Below are 20727 nucleotides of genomic sequence, written 5' to 3'. Positions count from 1 at the left end.
AAAAGGAAGAACCAGAAGATGAGGAGGAGTGCTTTGGAATTCTGTCTCCTGGACGTGAAGTGGCCATTGCCTTCACAATGACCTCACATTACCTGAACAACATTGGGCCCACCAATAAGTCATCGTGGATGAAGGGAGGTGGCAAAAAAAAAAAAAAAAAAAAAAGACATCAATGCCAAGCGTGGTGGCACACGCCTTTAATCCCAGCACTTAGGCTGAGTTCCAGGTTAGTATGGACTAAAAACCCTACCTCAAAAAAAAAAAAAAAAAATTTTAGGGAAAAAAGATCCTTTGGGGGGCTGGAGAGAGAGCTCAGCAGTTGGGGTGCTTGCCTGCAAAGCCTAAGGACCCAAGTTTGATTCCCTAGTATCCAGATAAAGCCAGATGCACTAAGTGATGCATGTATCTGGAGTTCGTTTGCAGTGGCAGGAAGTCCTGATGGGCCCATATTCACTCTTGTCTGCCTCTTTCCTCTTTTGAGGGCACTCTCAAATCAATCAGTCAATATTTTAAGATATCGAAATATATGGCAGTGACCTTGGGATGATTCAGAAGGCATCATGGTGCTGGAAAGAAGTGACAGGAGTGCTCAATACTGCAATATCTCTATCACACCTTCCAAGGCTCAGGGTCTATTGCAGAAGAGGTGGCGGAAAGAATGTAAGAGCCAAAGGGTAGGGCTCCTTACAACATGCTCCTCCAGACACAAAATGGCCTGGATATCCATGACCTCACAGTGCCTGACACTACCTACACACGACCATCATAATAGGAGGAAAAGATCATGACATCAAAATAAAAGAGAGACTGATTGAGAGGGGGAGGGGATATGATGGAGAATGGGGTTTCCAAGGGAAAGTGGGGAGAGGGAGGGCATTATCATGGGGTATTTTTTATAATCATGGAAGTTGTTAATAAAAAAAATGAAAAGATAAAAATATGTATATAGAGAGACGGACTAGTTACAAAGAAGAGGTTTGGGATGGGAAGTGATTAAAATCAAAATACACCATGTAAGCTGGGCATGGTGGCGCACGCCTTTAATCTCAGCACCTGGGAGGCAGAGGTAGGAGGATCACCTGAGTTTAAGGCCACCCTGAGACTACAGAATGAATTCCAGGTATGTCCGAGTGAAACCCTGCCTCAAAAAAACAAGAAATGCATCGTGTACACATAAGAAAACTGTCAATAAAAAAAGGTTAAAAGATGCGAGTCCCACAGAGGCAGGGCCCTTTCCCCGATTGATTGAAAGATGTATCTGGAGCATACTGAGAACTCCTGACACACAGCAGGGCCTCAACACATTCTTACAGGATGAATCATATGAGAACACAGAAGAAAAGTGTTTCCCAGCCAGGTCTGATGCTACAAGCTCATAAGCCCAGCTATGCTACAGCCCGAGGCAGGAGATTTAAAAAAAAAAAAAAAAAAAAAAAAAGATGGAGAATGGAATTTCAAAGGGGAAAAGGGGGGAAGAGTGGGTATTACCATGGGATATTTTTTACAATCATGGAAAATGTTTTTTAAAAATTGAGAAAAAATAAGATTTAAAAAAAAAAAAGACCTACCTGGGCAACTTGGCAAGACTCCGTCTCAAAAAGATAAAACAAGAAATTTTAAGGGGGGGGGATGGAAGGCAGGAATAGAGCAGGTTGGTAGAGCACTCGTCTAGCATGTACCAGGCTCTAGGTTTAATCCCAATGCCACCAGAAGAATAATAATAAACTATATTATATACTATAAAGTGCCATCAAATATAGGACATTACACTAGTTCATCTTTCAGATTTATGTATCATACCTTTTTCACAGAAGTGAATGCTTCCTTAAAATACTCTCGTGTTTATTCAGTAATCAGTAGCAAAATAATTAATTTCATAGTAGCTGTGGTTATAGCGCCAGGAATAATGGAATGAGGAAATTTTACAGGTGAAGGTAGAATGTTCCCATCAGACAGAGGAGGTTGCCTGGGAGAAAGTCCCAACTGAGGCAGAGGGCGGGGTGGGAGCCCACACAGGGCAAGGCTGGCAGGGGAGTGTGCCCAGGTTCTCTCTCAGGCACTCACAACACTCTCTGGACACGTCGTGGCGATACTGTGTGCACAAGCCCCTAACAATGAGGTCTCATTCACCTCTCTCTCAGAGCCAGGATCACAGTAGATGCTCAATAAATATTTATAAAATGGGAAAGAGGTGGGAGAAGGTAAGGGGGGCTGGGCTCACGGGCAGGACAGAGCCTCAGGACTGGAGGTGTGGCTCGGCTGGCAGCGCGCTTGCCTAGCGTGCACCCCGGCACCGTATAAACAGAACAGGTGTGGCGCTGCACACCTGTGATTGCAGCACCGGGGGAGGTGAAGCAGGAGGATCGAAATTCAGGGGCATCCTCGGCTATATGCAGCAAGCTGGAGGCCAGGCTCTGATACACGAAACACTGTCTTTAAAACCAAGAAAGAGCTCGAGAGAGGGGGGGAGAAGGGGAGGGAGGGAGGAAGAAAAATGAGCCTCAAGCTGCCAACATATAAAAATCCTGCCTTTACCTGTGAGTCCCAAAATCCCAGCGAGGGAGAAAAGCCAAGGGTCTCCCCCAGACAGACACGCAGACAGGGGCCACGCGAGCACCCCGGGCGTGGGCGGCTCGGGCCAGCGCGGCCCTGGGGGCGCTGTGCCCTGGCCCCGGGGTTGGCCCGCGGTCACGGGGCCGCGGGGCTCTGCTGGCGGTGCTGCGTCTTCTGGTGGCGGTTGAGGATGGACCGCTGGTTGAAGCTGCGCCCGCACGCCGGGCAGCGGTACGGCTTCTCGCCCGTGTGGATGCGCTGGTGGCGCACCAGGCGCTCGGCCTTGCTGAAGCGCTTGCCGCACGCCGCGCAGCCGTAGGGCTTCTCGCCGGTGTGCGCGCGCCGGTGCACCGCCAGGTTGGCGTTGCGGCTGAAGCTCTTGCCGCACTCGCACGTGTACGGCTTCTCGCCGGTGTGCGTGCGCCGGTGCACCAGCAGGTGCTGGCGGCGGCTGAAGGCCTTCCAGCAGTCGGCGCACGCGTACGGCTTCTCGCCCGTGTGGCTGCGCCGGTGCACCTCCAGGTGGTGGCGCTGGCTGAACGTCTTCCAGCACTCGCCGCACACGTAGGGCCGCTGGCCGGCGTGCGTGCGCTGGTGCTTGGTCAGGTACTCGCGCAGCGTGAAGCCCTTGCCGCACTCCACGCAGCCGAACGCCTTCGCCTCCTCGTGCGTGCGCTGGTGGCGCACCAGGTTGGAGCTGCGACTGAAGCCCTTGCCGCACTCCGGGCACTGGAACGGCTTCCACGCGGGGCCGTGGGCGTCGGGCTGCGACGCGGGCACGGCCGGCAGCAGGCCGGCGCCCGAGCCCCCCGCCTCGGGGTCCCGCTCCGGCCCCGGCCCCGGCTCGCCTGCGGCCCCGGGCCCGGGACACTGCACGGAAGCCAGCCCCGCAAACGCCGCCTTCAGGTCTTCCTGCTGGGGCTTCGCCTCCTTTTCCTGGCTCTCGGCGCCTGCGGGGAGAGGGCATCACATACCCCATTAAGTTGACGTTTATTTTATTATATACAATAACTTGACAGAGAATGGGAAGGCAGGGCCTCCTGCTGCTGCAGATGAACTACTCCACTTTGTGCATCTGGCTAATGTGGATACTGGGGAAATCAACCCCTGCTCCCCCCACCCCACAATCAGACTTAGTAAGCAAGTACCTTTAACCACTAAGTCCTATTGTATTTTATTTTGAGACAAGTTCTCACTGTACTCCAGGCTGGCGCCTCACACTTGGGCAGTCCTCCTGCCTCAGCCTCCTGAGTGTGGGATTACAGGCATGAGCCACCATATTCAGCATCCAAGTGTGTCTCGCTAATGGCTCTTTTTTCCCTTTGGCTGACCACCTCAGCCCCTTACACTTCCATGGACCCTGACCTGGCCCTCCCTTTACTTCTCCCCACCTCCCTGCCCTGCAGCTGAAATGCCTGCCAGAGTTTTGCTTGGTTTTATTTTTCGAGGTGGGGTTTCACTCTAGACCAGGCTAGCCTGGAATTCACTGTGCAGTATCAGATTGACCTTGACACTCATAGGGATCCTCCTATCTCTGCCTCCCAAGTGCTGGGAGCCTGCCAGATTTTTTTAAAATATAATTTTATTTACTTATGCATTTATTTATTTGAGAGAAAAAACGGGTGTGCCAGGGCCTCCAGCCACGGCAAACAAACTCCAGAGGCCCCCTTGTGCATCTGGCTTACATGGGTCCTGGGGAATCAAACAGGGGTCCTTTGGCTTTGCAGGCAAAGGCCTTAACAGCTCAGCTATCTTCTCCAGTCCAGCTTGTCAGATTTTAATGCCCACCCACTATCTGCTAATTTAGACTTTTATTTCCTTCACACTCTAGCCTGGTGACTCCCTTCCTCCTCTGCAGTGATGCACTCAGCTTTAGCATTCTACTTCTCTGCACGTACAGATGCTTGGCCTTGTTGCAAACACGAATTTGCCTTCATCCGTGTGCCCTGCCTTCACCAAAATGATGACAAATGCAGTCTGGGAATGGGAATTCTGTGCAGTTCTCCATGTCCACACACTGCTCCCTCTGCCCGAGTGCCATTCATCTGGAACCTGGCAGGAGACCGCCTGCCACAGGGAGGTGCTTGCCAAGCACTGGCTGGATGAGTCAGTGCAGCTCTGGCCACAGCCCACCTCAGCGCGGCCACTGCGATCGGGCCTGAACTGAGCTAGAAAGCCACTGTCCTTGCTCTGATGTTCTCTAAACTAACAGAAGGGGGAAGGAAACAGGAGAAAAGGCTCTGTAGAACAAAAAGGCCACGAGAAATAGTAAGTGGTGTTAAAAGGGGAGAGCCAGACTCCATCACATGTCCTACTATCGACACGGAAGGGAACCACGCCAGCTCCCCCACCGCTCTGCAACAGTCCCCAGCCTGCAGCTTCTAAACCTCCTGTCCCACCCATGGGGTGGAAGCATCTTACCTGGAGGGATTCCGCAGACCTGTGATTCCACATATTCCCCAAAGCAGTCGATCTGAGCTGGGGTCACGTGCCTCCACTCCTCCTCTGGGAAGGCCAAGGCCATGTCTTTAAATGGTCCCAACCCCTGGAACGACAGAGAGCATCTCTAGGAGGGGCAGCCTGCCAGCAGCAGGGAACACAGGGACAAGCAGAGCAAGAAAGGAACGGGCCTCAGAGTGAGTTAGGAGCAAAATGACCCATCTCCCGACAGCTTCACAAGGAGTAACAGACAAATCAGTGTCTGCGACGGCAGCCCAGCTCGCTCCTCACCACCTCTGTGTCCCAACAGTCATCCGCACTTCTTCCCCAAACCTGAGTCTGGGAGCAGTTGCAAAGCCCCTCAGGCCCCATATTAAGAACAAAGACAGGTTTTTTAAATTTTTTTAAATGGGGCTCAGTGGCTAAAAGAAGGGTTATATACATCAAAACTTAAAAACTATGCTGACTTCACTTTCCACTGGAGAATCTGTTCTTTTTCAGAAGGTAGGAGATAAACGACCCCTCGCACTTCAGCCAGGCCATAGCTGAATCCACAGAGGAAGTGGGGAGATAAGCAAGAGTGCTGCTTCCATGGTGAGCCTGGTAATCAGCGCCAGATGAAGGAGACAGACCCTAAGGATACTCAGCACCTATCAGCAGAGATCCAGAGGCTCCAAAGAGCTCATCACTGAAGTAGACTTAAAACTCACCCACTGTGGCTCGGGGAATTTTGCAAAAGAGGGGGCAGAAAGACTGTAAGAGCCACAGGTTAAGACATCATGCCCAGAGGCATTCCTTCCCCAAAAAAATAGTGACTGGCACTCCTATGATGCACAACCCCATGGGGAATCCCTGAAACCCCACTGAGGAGCATCCCCAGTGGAATAAGGGCAGGGACAAGGGAAAAGAGCATACCAACACATGATGTAGCCATACAAAACATGTTGTTAATAATAATAATAATTATTATTATTATTATAAACATTTTGTTGTTGTTGTTTTGAGGTAGGGTCTCTCTCTAGCCCAGGCTGACCTGGAACTCACTATATCATCTCAGGCTGGCCTCAAACTCACAGCGATCCTCCTACCTCTGCCTCCTAAGTGCTGGGATTAAAGGCGTATGCCGCCACACCCAGCCTAAACATTTTTTTTTAAAAAGCTGAGCATGATGAAATGTACTTGTAATCCCAGCACTGTGTATGGGGGAGGCAAGGAGAGAAACACCTGGGGATTGGCAGCCAACCAGTCTAGCCTATGTAATGAATTCCAGGCCAGGGAGAGACCCTGTCTCAAAAATAAATGGATATGGGCTGGAGAGATGGCTTAGCAGTGAAGTCACTTGCCTGCAAAGCCTAAGAATGCATGTTCAAATCTCCAGGACCCACGTAGCCAGACACACAGTGACATAAATGTGCAATGTCACACATGCACACGGAGCATGCATGTCTAGAGTTCATTCACAGCAGCTGAAAGGCCCTGGTGCACCCATTCTCATTCTCTCCCTCTTTGTCTCTCTCAAAAATAAAATAATAATAATAATAATAAATGGACAGGCCAGGCATGGTGGTATACACTTTTTAGTCCCAGCACATGGGAGGCAGAGACAGGATCACTGTGAGTTCAAGGCCAGCCTAGGACTACAGAGTGCATTCCAGGTCAACTTGAGCTAGCATGAGACCCTACCTTAATATTTTTTAAAAAAAGTGGACAGTTCAGGAGGAACAGCATCCAAGGCTGTCCTCTGGCCTCCACACATATATACACAAATGCAACTGCACACACATGTGCACCCAAAAACATACACATAAAAAGAAAAAACACGGCTGGTGGGGGGGGGGGTTTGTGGAGGAGGTCCGGGCCGAGTCACCGGGCGCAGAGTGAAGACTTTTAAGTAAAAGGTCATGGCAAAACATCTGAAGTTCATTGCCAGGACTGTGATGGTGCAGGAAGGAAACGTGGAAGGTGCATACCGGACTCTGAACAGTGTTCCCTGAGCCTTTGCCAGGGTGATAGAGGTAAACTGAGGACTGGAAACTCAACAGTCAACTCTTATCAACCCTTTGAATCCTCACCACAGATGGGCAGGTTGAGGACATTAAGCGACGGCGATACTACGAGAAGCCTTGCCGCCGCCGCCAGCGCGAAAGCTATGACACGTGCCGGAGGAGCTACAACATGGAAATGGCTCCAAAGATCAACTTTTTGATGCGAAAGAACAGGGCAGACCCTTGGCAGGGCTGCTGAGCCTGTGGATAAGAGGCCCACATCCAGCTGTCTTCACCTCTTTTCTTTATTCAGTCCTATTTTATCTTTCTCTCCAATAAACTCAAGAAGACCCGCGCAGATGGAAGCATTCGCATACGGTGGACCCTTTCTTTTATTAAGTGAAAGGAAACACGAATCCAAAAGCTGCTTAGAAGTAGCACCAGTGGTTGCCGAGGTGTGGGTGGGAGCAATCAGGAGCTACTGTTAAACGGATGGGTTTTTCCTTTATGAAGATTTGAAAAGCTTCTGGAAAACATTGGTGCGAATGGTGGCACAAAGAAAGAATTAAAAACCTTTCTCTAAGATGGGCATGGTGGAGAACGCCTTTAATCCCAGCACTGGGAAGGCAGAAGTAGGAGGATTACCATGGGTTCGAGGCTACCCTGAGACTACATAGTGAATTCCAGATCAGCCTGGACTAGAGTAAAACCTTACCACGAAAAAACAAAAAGAAAGAAAACCATTTTCTAAGTCTGAATTTTATATTTTGGGGGATATTCAAGGAAGGGTCTCACTCTAGCCCAGACTGATCTGGAATTCACTCTATAGTCCCAGGCTGGCCTTGAACTAACAACAATCCTTCTAGCTCTCTCCCCCAAGTGCTGGGATTAAAGTATTGCTCCACCATGTCTAGCTGTTTTTTGGAAGTAGGGTCTTTCTGTAGCTCACTAGAACTTAGTGTTCACCCAACCTGGCCTAGAACCCACAGCAATCCTACTTTAGCCTCCTGAATGCTGGGATTAAAGATGTGCACCTGGTAACACCTGGCCCTATTTATTTATGTATTTATTTGTAAGCAGAGAGAATGGGCACTCCAGGGCCTCCAGCCACTGCAGATGAAGTGTAGATGCGTGCACCACTTTGTGCATGTGGCCAATTTTTATTAAAGATTATTTTTGGCAAAAAAAAAAAAAAAAAACACTTCCAAAGGGGCTGGGAAGATGGCTCAGCTGTTAAAGCTGTTTGTTTGCAAAGCCAGCTGGCCTGGGTTCCATTCCCTAGCCATCCATGTAAAGCCAGAAGGGCATTTGTTTGCAGCAGCAAGAGATCCTGGCACACCCATGCACACACAAATAAATAATTGATTGGGGGGGAGGTTTGAGGTAGGGGTCTCACTCTAGCCCAGGCTGACATGGAATTCACTTTGTAGTCTCAGGCTGACCTAGAATTCACAGCAATCCTCCTACATCAGCCTCCCGAGTGATGGGATTAAGGTAAGTGCCACCATACCCAGCATAGATAATTTTTTTTCATTTTTAAAAATCATTTTTTTTAAACCCTCCATAAAGAGAGTCTGGGCTCACCTGGGGCGTCGCTGTTAGGAACCCAGCTGCCATCTCTTGATCTCTGGTGCTCACTGCAGGGAGGCCTGGGCCCGCCTGAAGAATGGGCAGCACTGAGCAGGGACACAGAGCAGGGGAAGGGTCAGCCCCTCAAAGGCGCCCCGCCCCCAACACATCACCACAGAACCCAGAGGCTCCAGACAGAATCCTTTTGGTACTCCACTGACCCTCACACAAGGGCCTGGGCATCCCCTGCCCTTTTTTCACTGAGATTGCCCCAGCTCAGTGTCTTCAGGGTGAGTCATGCTCCTTGGTCACTCGTGGGGATAAACCAACCCTCTTTGAGAACTCAGTAACAAAAGGAAGTCTACCCTTAATAAATATCCCTTCTTGTCAGATGCAGAGCTCATCGTGCTTTCTAGAAGTGTGAGGGAAGGGAGAAGTGATAAGGGAATGATTCCAGACATCCCCTCATGAAGCCGGTCAAGGTGGAGAAAATAGTTTCGTCTGCATCCCACTGGGGCCTAGAAGGGGGCAGGGAAAATGCAGAACAGCACCTTACAGGTGACTTAAAGTATCCGCTGCTGGGTTTCTAACGAAATGGGAGGGGGTGTTGTAGAACAGTCTCCCAGGGCCTTCCATCCTCCCCATCTGCATCTTACCCTGTCCCTGGAAGGCCTGCGTCCCATCTCCGGGGCCCTGGCTCAGCTGCTCCGCAGTCCTTTGCTCCAGGCCTTGAACTCCTTCCGTATGTGGCATCCTCCACTCGGGCTTGACCTCCACTGGCCCCATGTGGACACCTGGATCCCAAGAGCCTTGGCCAAGCGTTGGCTCCTGCTGCTCACCCTGCCTGTGGCATGGAACCTAAAAAGAGTTCCCAATACCAGTTAGAATGGGGCTTGATGGAGGCTGTTATGAAGAGAATTGATTGAAAACCTAAAAGAAAACCAAGGCTGGGATGTAGCTCAGTTGGCAGAGTGCTTGCCTGGCATGCACCAAGCCCTAGGTTCCACCCCCAGCACTGCATAAAAAGAGGCATGGTGGAGCTGAAGGAATGGCTTAGCAGTTAAGGGCTTGCCTGCGAAGCCCAGGAACCCAGGTTTGATTCTCTAGGACCCTCGTAAGCCAGATGTACATGGTGTCACAGGTGTCTGGAGTTGGGTTACAGTGGCTGGAGGCCGTGGTGTGCCCATTCTCATATTCATATTCTCTCTCTCTCCCTCTCCCTCCCATCTGTAATAATAAATAAATTTCAAAAGAAGATTTTTATGTCAGCCTGATACTACATAGGGAATTCCAGGCCAGGTTGGGCTAGAGCAAGACCCTAGCTTGAAAACCCAAAAAAAAAAAAAAAAAAAAAAAAAAAGAGAGAGAGGTGGACAGCATTACTGAGGTCCTCTGTGTACCCACATATATACATGAACATGCATGTTTCATATGCACACACCAACACACACACACACACACACACACATATCAACTTATCAAGAAAAGAAAATTTAAGTGGGAACACTCCATAGCATCTTCCCAAAGTCGGGTTGAGCCTGCAGTGGACCCTGAAGAGTCACAGCTGCTATCCTTGAGCCTGAAGCTGACAAGGGGGTCTGTCGTGCACACCAGAGGCTTCAGGCCCTTTGGCCCATGGACATCTTCTCTGGGAATGGCGGCTAAGTCCTGTGTTCTCCAGAAAGGCTCTCGGGAGGTCTAAGGACAGAGCAGGGAGGCTCTGGCTCTCGCATCGACTCCCCTGGCTCCCTCGGCCCTCTTTGTTCTTTCACTCCCACACTGACAGATCAAGCCCCGGGACCCTCTCTCACCCACCGCCTTGGCCTCCAGCATGCTCTCTGTCAGATTCTCCACCATGGCCACCAGGGCCTTGCCACTCTCTGGACTGTGTCCTCGGATCCAAGCGTAGAACTCCTGGGGCAGGATGGTCAGGAACTGCTCTAGCACCAGCAGCTCCAGGATCTGCTCCTTGGTGTGCAGCTCGGGCCTCAGCCAGAGACGACAGAGTTCTTGGAGCTCCCTGAGGGCTTCCTGGGGACCAGCTGCCTCCTGGTAGCGGAACTGTCGGAACCTCAGACGAAAAGTCTCAGGACTAGAGTCTTCTCTTCCCCTGGCCCAGGGCAGTTCCTTCTCCAGTTTCACCACAGGGACACCCATGGGCTGCTGAGGACCCTCTGCCATCCCTGGGCGCTCCTTCAGCATCTTCTCACACGGTCCTGGAACGCTGAGGAGGACAGTGTAAATGACCTTTTTGAGAACACGAGACACATGATAAGCCAGTCGACCCACTTCTGTGCCTACACCAGGTGACTGCTCTGTGGGGGAACATGGTAGTCACCTCTCATCAGGGGTTTCCAACAGCTAAACATGTATCCTGCAAGTCCTATCAGTTAAACTCAGGATTTGCTAAGCACCTAGTAGGTACACAGAATATAGAGAAAATGTGCAGAATTTAGCTTGTACCGGCATACAGATTAGGAACACTACAATCGGGCTAATATGAGCTATAATTAGCTCAGTCACCAGGACCCATTCTTTCAATACTAGAGCAAACACTCACCATGGGCACACAGACACGCATGCACACGCACACGCACACACACATACACACACCAGTAGACCACATACATATTCAGTGGTGGTCCAGCAAAAGTATAATGATGAGCCAGGGCTATAGCCAAAGGGTAGGGTACTTGCCTAGGATTCGCGAGACCCTGGGTTCCATCCCCAGTGCACAGTGGAAAGAGAAAAGATTACAATGGGACTGAAGATCTTCTGTCATACAGTAAGGCCATAGCTGTAGTATCATATAACAGTGTCGCACAACACATTACTCGCAGCTCATAGTGGTGCTGCTGTTTGTAAACTTACTGCACTGCCCAGCGTGTTTAATTACAGCACGTAGTTTTATATAGTACATTAATATTTAATACTAAGGCCGGGCATGGTGGCGCACGCCTTTGATCCCAGCACTCGGGAGGCAGAGGTAGGAGGATTGCCATGAGTTCAAGGCCGCCCTGAGACAACATAGTGAATTCCAGGTCAGTCTGAACTAGAGTGAGATGCTACCTCGAAAAAAAAAAAAAAAATTTAATACTGATGAACAACTATGCAACTGGCTTATGCATTTATTGTTCTATACCTGTAGTCATTATGATGCTATCCTTCTACTAATTGCTTTAAAAGGTTGGGCTCAGGGGACGACTCGGTGGTTAAAGGTATTTCCTTTCAAAGCCTCACAGATGGGGTTCGATTTCCCACATCAAGCCAGATGCACAAAGTAGTGCATGTATTTGGAATTCATCTGCAGTAGCAAGAGGCCCTGGCGTGCCCATACTCTTTCTCTCCTTTCCTTCTTCCCTCCTTCCCTCTCTCAAATAAACATTTTTTACTTGTTTTTTTGTTTTCCGAGGTAGGGTTTCACTGTAGCTCAAGCTAACCTGGAAGTTACTATATAATCTCAAGGTGGCCTTGAACTCACGGTGATCCTCCTACCTCTGCCTCCCAAGTACTGGGATTAAAGACATGCACCACCATACCCAGCTCAAATAAATATTTTGTTGTTGCTGTTTTTGCTTTTAGAAGTAGGGTCTCATTCTGGCTCAGGCTGACCTAGAATTCACTATGGAGTCTCAGGGAGGCCTCGAACTCTCGGCAATCCTCCTACCTCTGCCTCCCAGGTGCTGGGATTAAAGGCATGCGCCACCACACCCAGCTTTCAAATAAGTATTTTTTAAACGGTTACTGTAAAACACCAGGCCATGCTCCATCAACAGCAGTCTCATACATCGCAGGATTATTGCATCAGGGGGCCATGTCAAGAAACTAACCTACACCACACAGGTGTGCATATGAGGTGGTTTGACAGGTCTGCCACAGGCTCATGTGTTTTGACAGCTGGTGGCAATCTGGGAGCGTTGTGGAGCCTTGCTGGAGGAGGTGTCAGTAGGAATGGACACTGAGGTTTCTTAGTCCAGCACTACTGGGTGTACACTAGCTAACTCTCTTTCACTGCTCCCTTCCCTGTTGCCGTCAGGTTCACATCGCTGGTAGAATTCACCCGACCAAGAGCAGCTATTGGGAAAAAAGAGGTTTATTTTGGCTTACAGGCTCCAGGGGAAGCTCCACAATGGCAGGGGAAAACAACAGCATGAGCAGAGGGTGGACATCACTCCCTGGCCAACATAAGGTGGACAATAGCAACAGGAGAGTGTGCCAAACACTGGCAAGGGGTCACTGGCTATAACACCCATAAGCCCGCCCCCAACAAGACACTGCCCCCCACGAGGCGTTAATTCCTGAATCTCCATCAGCTGGGAACCTAGCATTCTGAACACCTAAGTTTATGGGAGACGCCTGAATCAAACCGCCACACTCCCTGCTGCTGTGACAAAATGTGGTCCAGTTTCTCGCTCAGGCCTGTCATGCTTTCGTGCCATGATAAAGCGCCCAGTCAAAACTGGAATTTGAAATATCCTCTTGGGTGTTTCGTCCCAGCAATGAGGAGGTAACTGCTATATTAAAGTGCACTGTGTGATGTTCAAATAACAGGGTATTTCTCAAAATGTGACCCTGTTATTAAGCAGTATATGCCTCGTGTGTGTGTGCATGCGTGTGTGTGTGCACGCGCGTGCGTGCACATGCGTGCGTGCACATCATCTCTCAGGAAGACAAATCCCCTCCCAGACATGTAGAAACGAGAAAAAGGCAAGGTGCTTGCCCCTGTGAACCACTAAGGCCACAGAGAGCACGACGCAAAGGTGGGGCTGGGAAGATGGCTCAACAGTAAACGGAGCTTGCTTGCAAAGCCTGCTGGCCCAGGTTTGATGCCCCAGTACCCACGTAAAGCCAGACACACAAAATAGCTCATGCATCTGGAACTTGTTTGCAGTGGCAAAGGCCCTGCACACCCATAGTGTCTGTGTGTGTGTCATACATATAAATAAAACTATTCTTTAAAAACCTTAAATGTGGGCTGGAGAGGTGACTTAGTGGTTAAGGTGCCTGCCTGCAAAGCCAAAGGACCCAGGCTCAGTTCCCCAGCACCCATGTAAGCCAGATGCACAGAATGGTGCACGCATCTGGAGTTCATTTGCAGTGGCTGAAGGCCTTGGTGCACCCATTCTCTCTCTCCCCTCTCTCTCTCAAATAAATAAAAATGTTAAAAAACCAAACTCAGCCTGGCGTGGTGACGCATGCCTTTAATCCCAGCACTCAGGAGGCAGAGGTAGGAGGATCACCGTGAGTTCGAGGCCACCCTGAGACTGCATAGTGAATTCCAGGTCAGCCTGGGCTACAGTGAGACCTAACCTCAGAAAAAAAAAAAAATTAAACTCAAATGTAAGCAAATACATAAAAACTGCAAATGTGAGTCAGGCGTGGTGGTGCATGCCTGTAATCCCAGCATTTGGGAGGCAGAGGTAGGAGGCTCACTGAGCTTGAGGCCAGCCTGAGAAGACACAGTGAATTCCAGACCAGCCTGGACTATAGTGAGACCTTACCTCGAAAAACCAAAAAAAAAAAAAAAAAAGGAAGTGGAGGGTCTGAGAGATGACTCAGTAGATAAAGCACTCACCACCACCCCCCATCCCCTGACCAAGCCCGAGTATCGGAATTCAAAGCCAGCATGCTAACAGAAAAATGGGAGGCAAAACAGAATATCCTAGATGCTCTCAGAGAGTATAGCAAAAAGAACAGCAGAGTGAAATCCAGATAAAGTCTGACTCAACTGAGGTAGAATGGCAAGAGGATTCGAAAGCTGACCTCCGACCTCTACACGTGCCAGCACTTTCGCACACATTTATACCCATGTGCAAATAAATAAATAAAATCTTCAAAAAATGCAAGTGGGCTGACAGAAAGCTGGAAGAAGCCATCCTACATGTAGTTCAATGGGAGAAAGAGATACCACCAGTGAAGATACTCAACAGTGGACACTGCAAGCCTTATAACTGGCCAGCCAGGCCAAATGAGCCAACGGGTGCAATAGTGGCACGTCTGTCATGGTGGAAACAAACTGCCCTCCAATTGGACTGGAGGTCCGCTCCATGGGAGGGAAACACATCCCTGATACTGAAAACTTAAAACAGGGGTAGTCATGAGCCCTAGGGGTGTAACATCTGCTGATGTCTGGATAAATGTACATACTATGCTTATAAAAACTGCCCAGTAAGCACTTCTCTTAATATTTATACCCTTTGGGCTGGAGAGACGGCTTAGCGGTTAAGCGCTTGCCTGTGAAGCCTAAGGACCCCGGTTCGAGGCTCGGTTCCCCAGGTCCCATGTTAGCCAGATGCACAAGGGGGCGCACGCGTCTGGAGTTCGTTTGCAGAGGCTGGAAGCCCTGGCGCGCCAATTCTCTCTCTCTCCCTCTATCTGTCTTTCTCTCTGTGTCTGTCGCTCTCAAATAAATAAATAAATAAATAAGTAAATAAAATATTTATACCCTTATATTAACACTACTCTCACTTTGGGTAGAGAATCTTCTCTTTTCAGATGGCAATTACCTTGGGATGACTCAGAAAGTATCATAGTGCTGGAAAGAAGTGACTGGAGTACTGAGTAACATCTCGATCACACCTTTCAAGGCTCAGGTCTAATGCGGAAGTGCCTGACACTATCTACACAAGACCATCATAAGAGGAGGAAAAGATCATGACATCAAAATAAAAGAGAGACTGATTGAGATGGGGAGGGGATATGATGGAGAATGGAATTTCAAAGGGGAAAGTGGGGGGAGGGAGGGTATTACCATGGGATATTTTTTATCATGGAAAATTTTAATAAAAATTGAGAAAAAAAATGCAAGTGGAAGCAATGTTCTAGAAAGGAAACAAGTAGGGGTTCCCTGTCAGTGAGGACAAAGGGCCTGGATAAGGTATTTCTGAAGACTTAATACTTAGATCCAGACCTAAGGACAGGAATGAGTCAGGCATTCAAACAGCATCTCAGACCAAAGCCTAAGACTAGGAACTGCTCTGCTTGTTCAAGAATTACACGTGCAGGGGCTGGAGAGATGGCTTAGTGGTTAAGGCATTTGCCTGCAAAGCCAAAGGACTCAGGTTGGATTCCCCAGGACCCACGTAAGCCAGATGCACCAGGGGGGCACACACAACTGGAGTTCATTTGCAGCAGCTAGAGGCCCTGGCGTGCCCATTCTCAGTCTCTCTCCCCCTATTTCTCTCTCTCTCAAATAAGGAAAAAGTTTAAGAAAAAAGAATTATACACAGACTTCATCAGAAAGAGTGAAGGTTAGAGTACATGAAAAGAGCTGGCAGAAACCAGATTACCCAGGGCCTGGGGCCTTATTTTTATTTCTTAGCTTGTTAGAGAGTTAGGTATTTTACAAAAGTCATGTTGCCTGTGTCTCAACAGAGAAAAGAAAGAAGAAAGGTGGGGGAATGATGCCCATGGTGGCTCAAGCAAATGAAAGGGACTTAATTCAGGGTGGTTGGCAAAGACAAAATGAAGACATACTTTAGAGGTTAAAAACCAGCAAATTCTCTGACGGTTTAGACATGATGGCGTGCTCAGTCTGAAGACGTTGCTCTGCCTCACAAAACATGGGGGAGATGTGAAAAGGAGAAAGGAGGCTAGAGTGATGGCTCAACAGCTCTTACTTGCAAAGCGTGCCTGACAGGGGTTCAATTCCAATCAAAGCCACTCAAGTACAGCCAGAGGTGCGGTGGCTTTGTTTGCAGTGGCAAGAGACCCTGGCGCCTGTGCGTGGCACACACACACAGACAGATGATAGATAGATGATTGATAGATGATAGATAGATAGATAGATAGATAGATAGATAGATAGAAAGCAGAGAAAGATAGCAGGGTATGGTGGTGCGTGCCTATATTCTCAGCAGGAGGACAGGCAGCTGAGGCATGAGGATATTTAACTCCAGGCCAACCAAGGCTACACAGTCAAAAAAATTAAAAATTAAAAAGTAAAAAAAAAAAGAGGGGGTAAGGGAAGACAGAAGAGGAGAGGGAAGGACAATATTATTCCTGACACAGACTGGAGGATGGGTCTTGTTTACCCCCAAAATAGGGACAGGCTGTGGAAAGAGACCAGAAACCCCAAGGAACCAATGATTGGAGCAGAGGCGGCGCAATTAGCACGAGGCGCGTCCCCGAACTTCTACTAAACCGTCCATGGGATGTTGGTGTATTTCGCTACACCCGTTTTCAAGCCCTTAAACCGATTTTACAGCTTCCGGCCCACAGGATGCATTTTTCCCCTGCTGCGCCGAGGCTTCTCGCTCTCGCCTTCCCAGCCGCGGCGTCCCGGGCTCCCGGTGCGCGCGCTGAGAGGCGCAAAGCGTGGGCCGGGCGCCCGCGCACCCACCCGATGCCACCCCTGGCATTCGGCAAGCAAGGTGCCGCAGGGCAGTTCGTTTTCTTTTTGTCTGTGCGTGTGTGTGCGTGTGTGTGTGTGTGTGCGTGCGCGCGCGCGTGTGGAGGTCCGCGGGAACTGTCTCGGCTCCAGCCTCCTTTGAAGACCGGGTCTCTGGCCGATCTGCCAGAAGCTTTTTTCTTTTTCTTTTTTTTCTTTCTTTTTTTTTTTTTTTTTTTTCTTCTACGTAAGGTGCTGGGGAATCGAACCCGGGGCCGCCAGACTTTGCAAGCAAGCGCCTCTAACCACTGCGCCACCCCCCGAGCCCCGAGCTCCCCTTTAAACCGAAATTAAAACGAAATGCCTTACGATCGCTTTTCAGAGAAGAGTTCGCCTCGGGCCAAGGTCTCGGGGCTCGTGGACACCGGGGCTGGGTCGGGTCCGGCCCGGCCGAGCGGGGCCCGCCTGGCTCTTACCTGCGGCCACGGCTGCGCGTGGAGGTCCGACCCGCGGGGCTTCGGTGCCCGACCCGCCCCCCGCCGCCGCCGCCGCGGCCCCGGCTCCCCGGCTCCCCGGCTCCCCGGCTCCCCGGCTCCCCGGCTCCCGGCACCTGCGCCCGGCTCGCCCGGTCCGTCCGCCGCAGGCCGGAAGTGAGTGGCGGACGCTGTCAGACAGGTGTCCTTCCGCTTCCTCTCTAGGCCTCCCGGAGGTGCGTCTCGGTGGTTGCGCGGGGCGGAGCTCCGCTCCCGGGTCCGCGGTCACCGCGGGGCCCGCTGGCTCGTCCCTGCGGCTGTGCACGTCGCCGCACACGACTGTGCTCGGGGCCTCTCTCGAGGGGGCCGGCGGCGGGGCGGGGGGCGGGTGATGGAGAAGGCGAGAAGTCTGCACCCTCGAACGTTAGCACGCAAGGGAACCGGGCCAGGCCGACAGCAAGAATCCATGCCCTGTGGTCAAGAAAAGCCAGAGCCACCTGAGCTGTGGCCCTGGGACCCATCTAAAAGGCGAGGCAGGGCTTGGAGGAATGACTTAGCAGCTGAGGCGCTTGCCTGCCTGCAAAGCCCAAAGGACTCGGGTTCGATTCCCTAGGACCCAAATTAGCTAGATGCACAAGCGCACGCGTCTGGAGTTCCTTGGCAGTGGCTGGAGGCCCTGGTGCAGCCATTCATTCATTCTCTCTCTCCCTCTCCCTCCAACTCTCCCTCTGTCTCCGTCAAATAAGTAAAATATTTTTAAAATAAATCAATGAAAAGCAGGAGCCCAGCGTGGTGGCGCACGCCTTTAATCCCAGCATTTGGGAGGCAGAGGTAGGAGGGTCGCAGTGAGTTTGAGGCCACCCTGAGACGACAGTGAATTAAAGGTCCGGCGTGGGCTAGAATGAGACCCTACCTCAAAATAAATAAATAAATAAATAAATACTAAAAAAAAATAAAAAGCAAGGCATGGGGGGAGGGGCGGTATGACCATGGGATTTTTTTTTTTTTTTTTTTTTTTTGGTTTTTCGATTTTTCGAGGTAGGGTCTCACTCTGGTCCAGGCTGACCTGGAATTCACTCTGTCATCTCAGGGTGGCCTTGAACTCATGGTGATCCTCCTACCTCTGCCTCCCGAGTACTGGGATTAAAGGCGTGCGCCACCACGCCCGGCCTAACCATGGGATATTTTTTATACTCATGGAAGTTGTTAATAAAAATTTGAAATAAAATAAAATAAAGAAAGAAAAAGCAAGGCAGCAGATCAACCCTCCTCCCAGCCCTCCTACCGCCGCCAGAGACTTTATCTCACTCTCATTGCCTCCCGGATGTGTCTCCCGTAATAGGTACCCAGAGACACAGACACCCCTTTGCCCCAAAAACTCATAGACAGAGACCACCCCCACCCCCCAGGGCCACCAGAGTGGACAGCTGCCAATGAAAGGCTAAAATGTGTAGCTAAAGGGCTGGAGAGAAGGTTTAGCCATTAAAGGCTCTTGCTTGCAAGACCTGACAGCCCAGGTTCAAATCCCCGTGACCTGTGTAAAGCCAGATGAGCAGAATGGCACCTGTATCTGGAGTTCGGGTGCAGTGACAAGAGACCCTGGTGCACTCATGAATTCTCTCTCTGTCCTTTCTCTCCTTCTCTGTCTCTGTCTGCCTGCAAATAAATAAAACAGGTTTTTTATTATTATTATTATTTATGAGAGAGAGAGACTGAGAATGGGTGCACCAGGGCCTCTAGCCACGGCAGATAAACTCCAGCTGCATATGCCAACATGTGCACCTGGCTTATGTGGGTTCTGGGTAGTCAAACCTGGGTCCTTAGGCTTTGCAGGCAAGTGCCTTAATTGCAAAGCCATCTCTCCAATCCAATGAAAATATGTTTAAAAAGAAAGATACTAGCTTGACGTGATGGCGCATGCCTTTAATCCCAGCACTCAGGAGGCAGAGGTAGGAGGATGGCCATGAGTTCGAGACTACCATGAGACTAGAGTGAATTCCAGATCAGCCTGAGCTACAATGAGACCCTACCTTGGGGAAAAAAATAAAAAGATGCTAAGGAGAAAACCTCAGGAAAGACTTAAACAGGAGAGAAAGGAAGTAGTCAGGTATGGTGGCTGATGCCTGTAATCCCAGCACTTGCAAGACTGGAGCAGGTGGTCAGTTCAAGGCCAGGCTGTCGTACATAGTGAGGTCAGGACAGCCTGGATTACAGAAACCCTGTCTCAGAAAGAAATTTAAAAAAAAAAGAAAAAACAAGGAGGAGAGGAGGCAGACAAAGGAGGTGACTGATAAGGCACGTGGCATTGAGTAATGCAATCCAGGACAAGGTTGCGGAGAACACAGCTCTCCACTCCACTATGAGTAAGCACGGTTCCAAGAACACGCATTCAGACTGCCCCAAATAACATGTTCCAACATGGGAGCTGTTTCATGAAACTTTTATAGCTGCAGAACAAGAGAGAGTCACAAAGCAAGACATCTTCCAAATATATGACGGAGGCAGATTGGAGCAACATGGGAAATCTCTGCTGTAGTCTCACATGCTATCTGATTAGGCTGTGAACTTTTGTATTGGTAGATGCTAATGGAATGATTACTGATTAATATATTCAAACGGGTCCTCCTTTCTTTTTTTATTTTTCATTTTTCAAGGTAGGGTCTCACACATCTGCACGCACACTACATTGTACATAGTACACACACACACAACAAAAAACAACTTCAGAGCTGGGGAGATGACTAAGTGAGTAAAGTGCTTGGCACACAAGCAAAAGGACCTAAGTTCAGATCCCCAGCACCCACGTAAAATGTCAAGCATGGTGTCACACATTTGTACTCCCAGCACTGGGGAGGCTGAGATAGGCCATGTGGTATAACCAAATCAGTGAGCTCTAGGTTCAATGAGGGATACTGCCTCAAAGAATAAGGGAGATAGGGCTGGGTGTGGTGGTGCACGCCTTTAATCCCAGCACTGGGAGGTAGAGGTAGGAGTTCAAGGCCACCCTGAGACTACATAGTGAATTCCAGGTCAGCCTAACCCTACCTCAAAAAAAAAAAAAAAAAAAAAAAAGAATAAGGGAGAAAATGATTGAGTCAGATACCCAATGTCGACCTCCAGCCTCCACACACACATGTGCACAAATACATATACACACATGCACAGCATACACATGCCAGAAAATACACCCCTTCAGTGTAGGACGTTGTCAAGTTCTGGAAGCTTCTTCATGCTCAAATACACTTTAAGCTGGCACTGGAGAGATGGCTTAGTGCCTAAGGTGCTTGCCTGCAAAGCCTAATGACCTGAGTTCGATTCCCCAGTACCCATGTAAAGCCAGATGCATAAAGTGGTGCATGTGCTGGGAGTTTGCTTGCAG

At 49.8% G+C, this 20727-nt stretch overlaps 2 protein-coding genes across 3 annotated transcripts; one reads left to right on the top strand and one right to left on the bottom strand.

Annotated features, from left to right (window-relative positions):
* Nucleotides 1-2655: 2655 nt before the first annotated feature.
* Zscan25 (zinc finger and SCAN domain containing 25) lies at nt 2656-17400 on the bottom strand. Of its 2 annotated transcripts, none has more exons than XM_045142668.1 (6): nt 17352-17400; nt 10362-10770; nt 9203-9404; nt 8562-8653; nt 4975-5098; nt 2656-3503 (listed from the first exon to the last, which is right to left on the bottom strand). In XM_045142668.1, exons 2-6 carry the CDS (start codon nt 10746-10748, stop codon nt 2689-2691), a joined length of 1620 nt encoding a protein of 539 aa, XP_044998603.1. In that variant the 5' UTR covers nt 10749-10770; nt 17352-17400; the 3' UTR covers nt 2656-2688. The 2 variants fall into 2 exon arrangements, with proteins under 2 accessions (XP_044998603.1, XP_044998604.1); XM_045142669.1 differs by lacking the exon at nt 17352-17400 and adding an exon at nt 17245-17312.
* Nucleotides 6850-7332, top strand: LOC123458521 (28S ribosomal protein S21, mitochondrial-like). Its single transcript, XM_045142675.1, has 2 exons — nt 6850-6975; nt 7055-7332. Exons 1-2 carry the CDS (start codon nt 6894-6896, stop codon nt 7234-7236), a joined length of 264 nt encoding a protein of 87 aa, XP_044998610.1. The 5' UTR covers nt 6850-6893; the 3' UTR covers nt 7237-7332.
* Nucleotides 17401-20727: the final 3327 nt, after the last annotated feature.

Source organism: Jaculus jaculus, chromosome 2, assembly GCF_020740685.1.
Source record: "Jaculus jaculus isolate mJacJac1 chromosome 2, mJacJac1.mat.Y.cur, whole genome shotgun sequence".
Taxonomy (NCBI): domain Eukaryota; kingdom Metazoa; phylum Chordata; class Mammalia; order Rodentia; family Dipodidae; genus Jaculus; species Jaculus jaculus.
The sequence above is the reverse complement of the archived record's forward strand: the minus strand, read 5'-3'. Positions and strand labels throughout refer to the sequence as shown.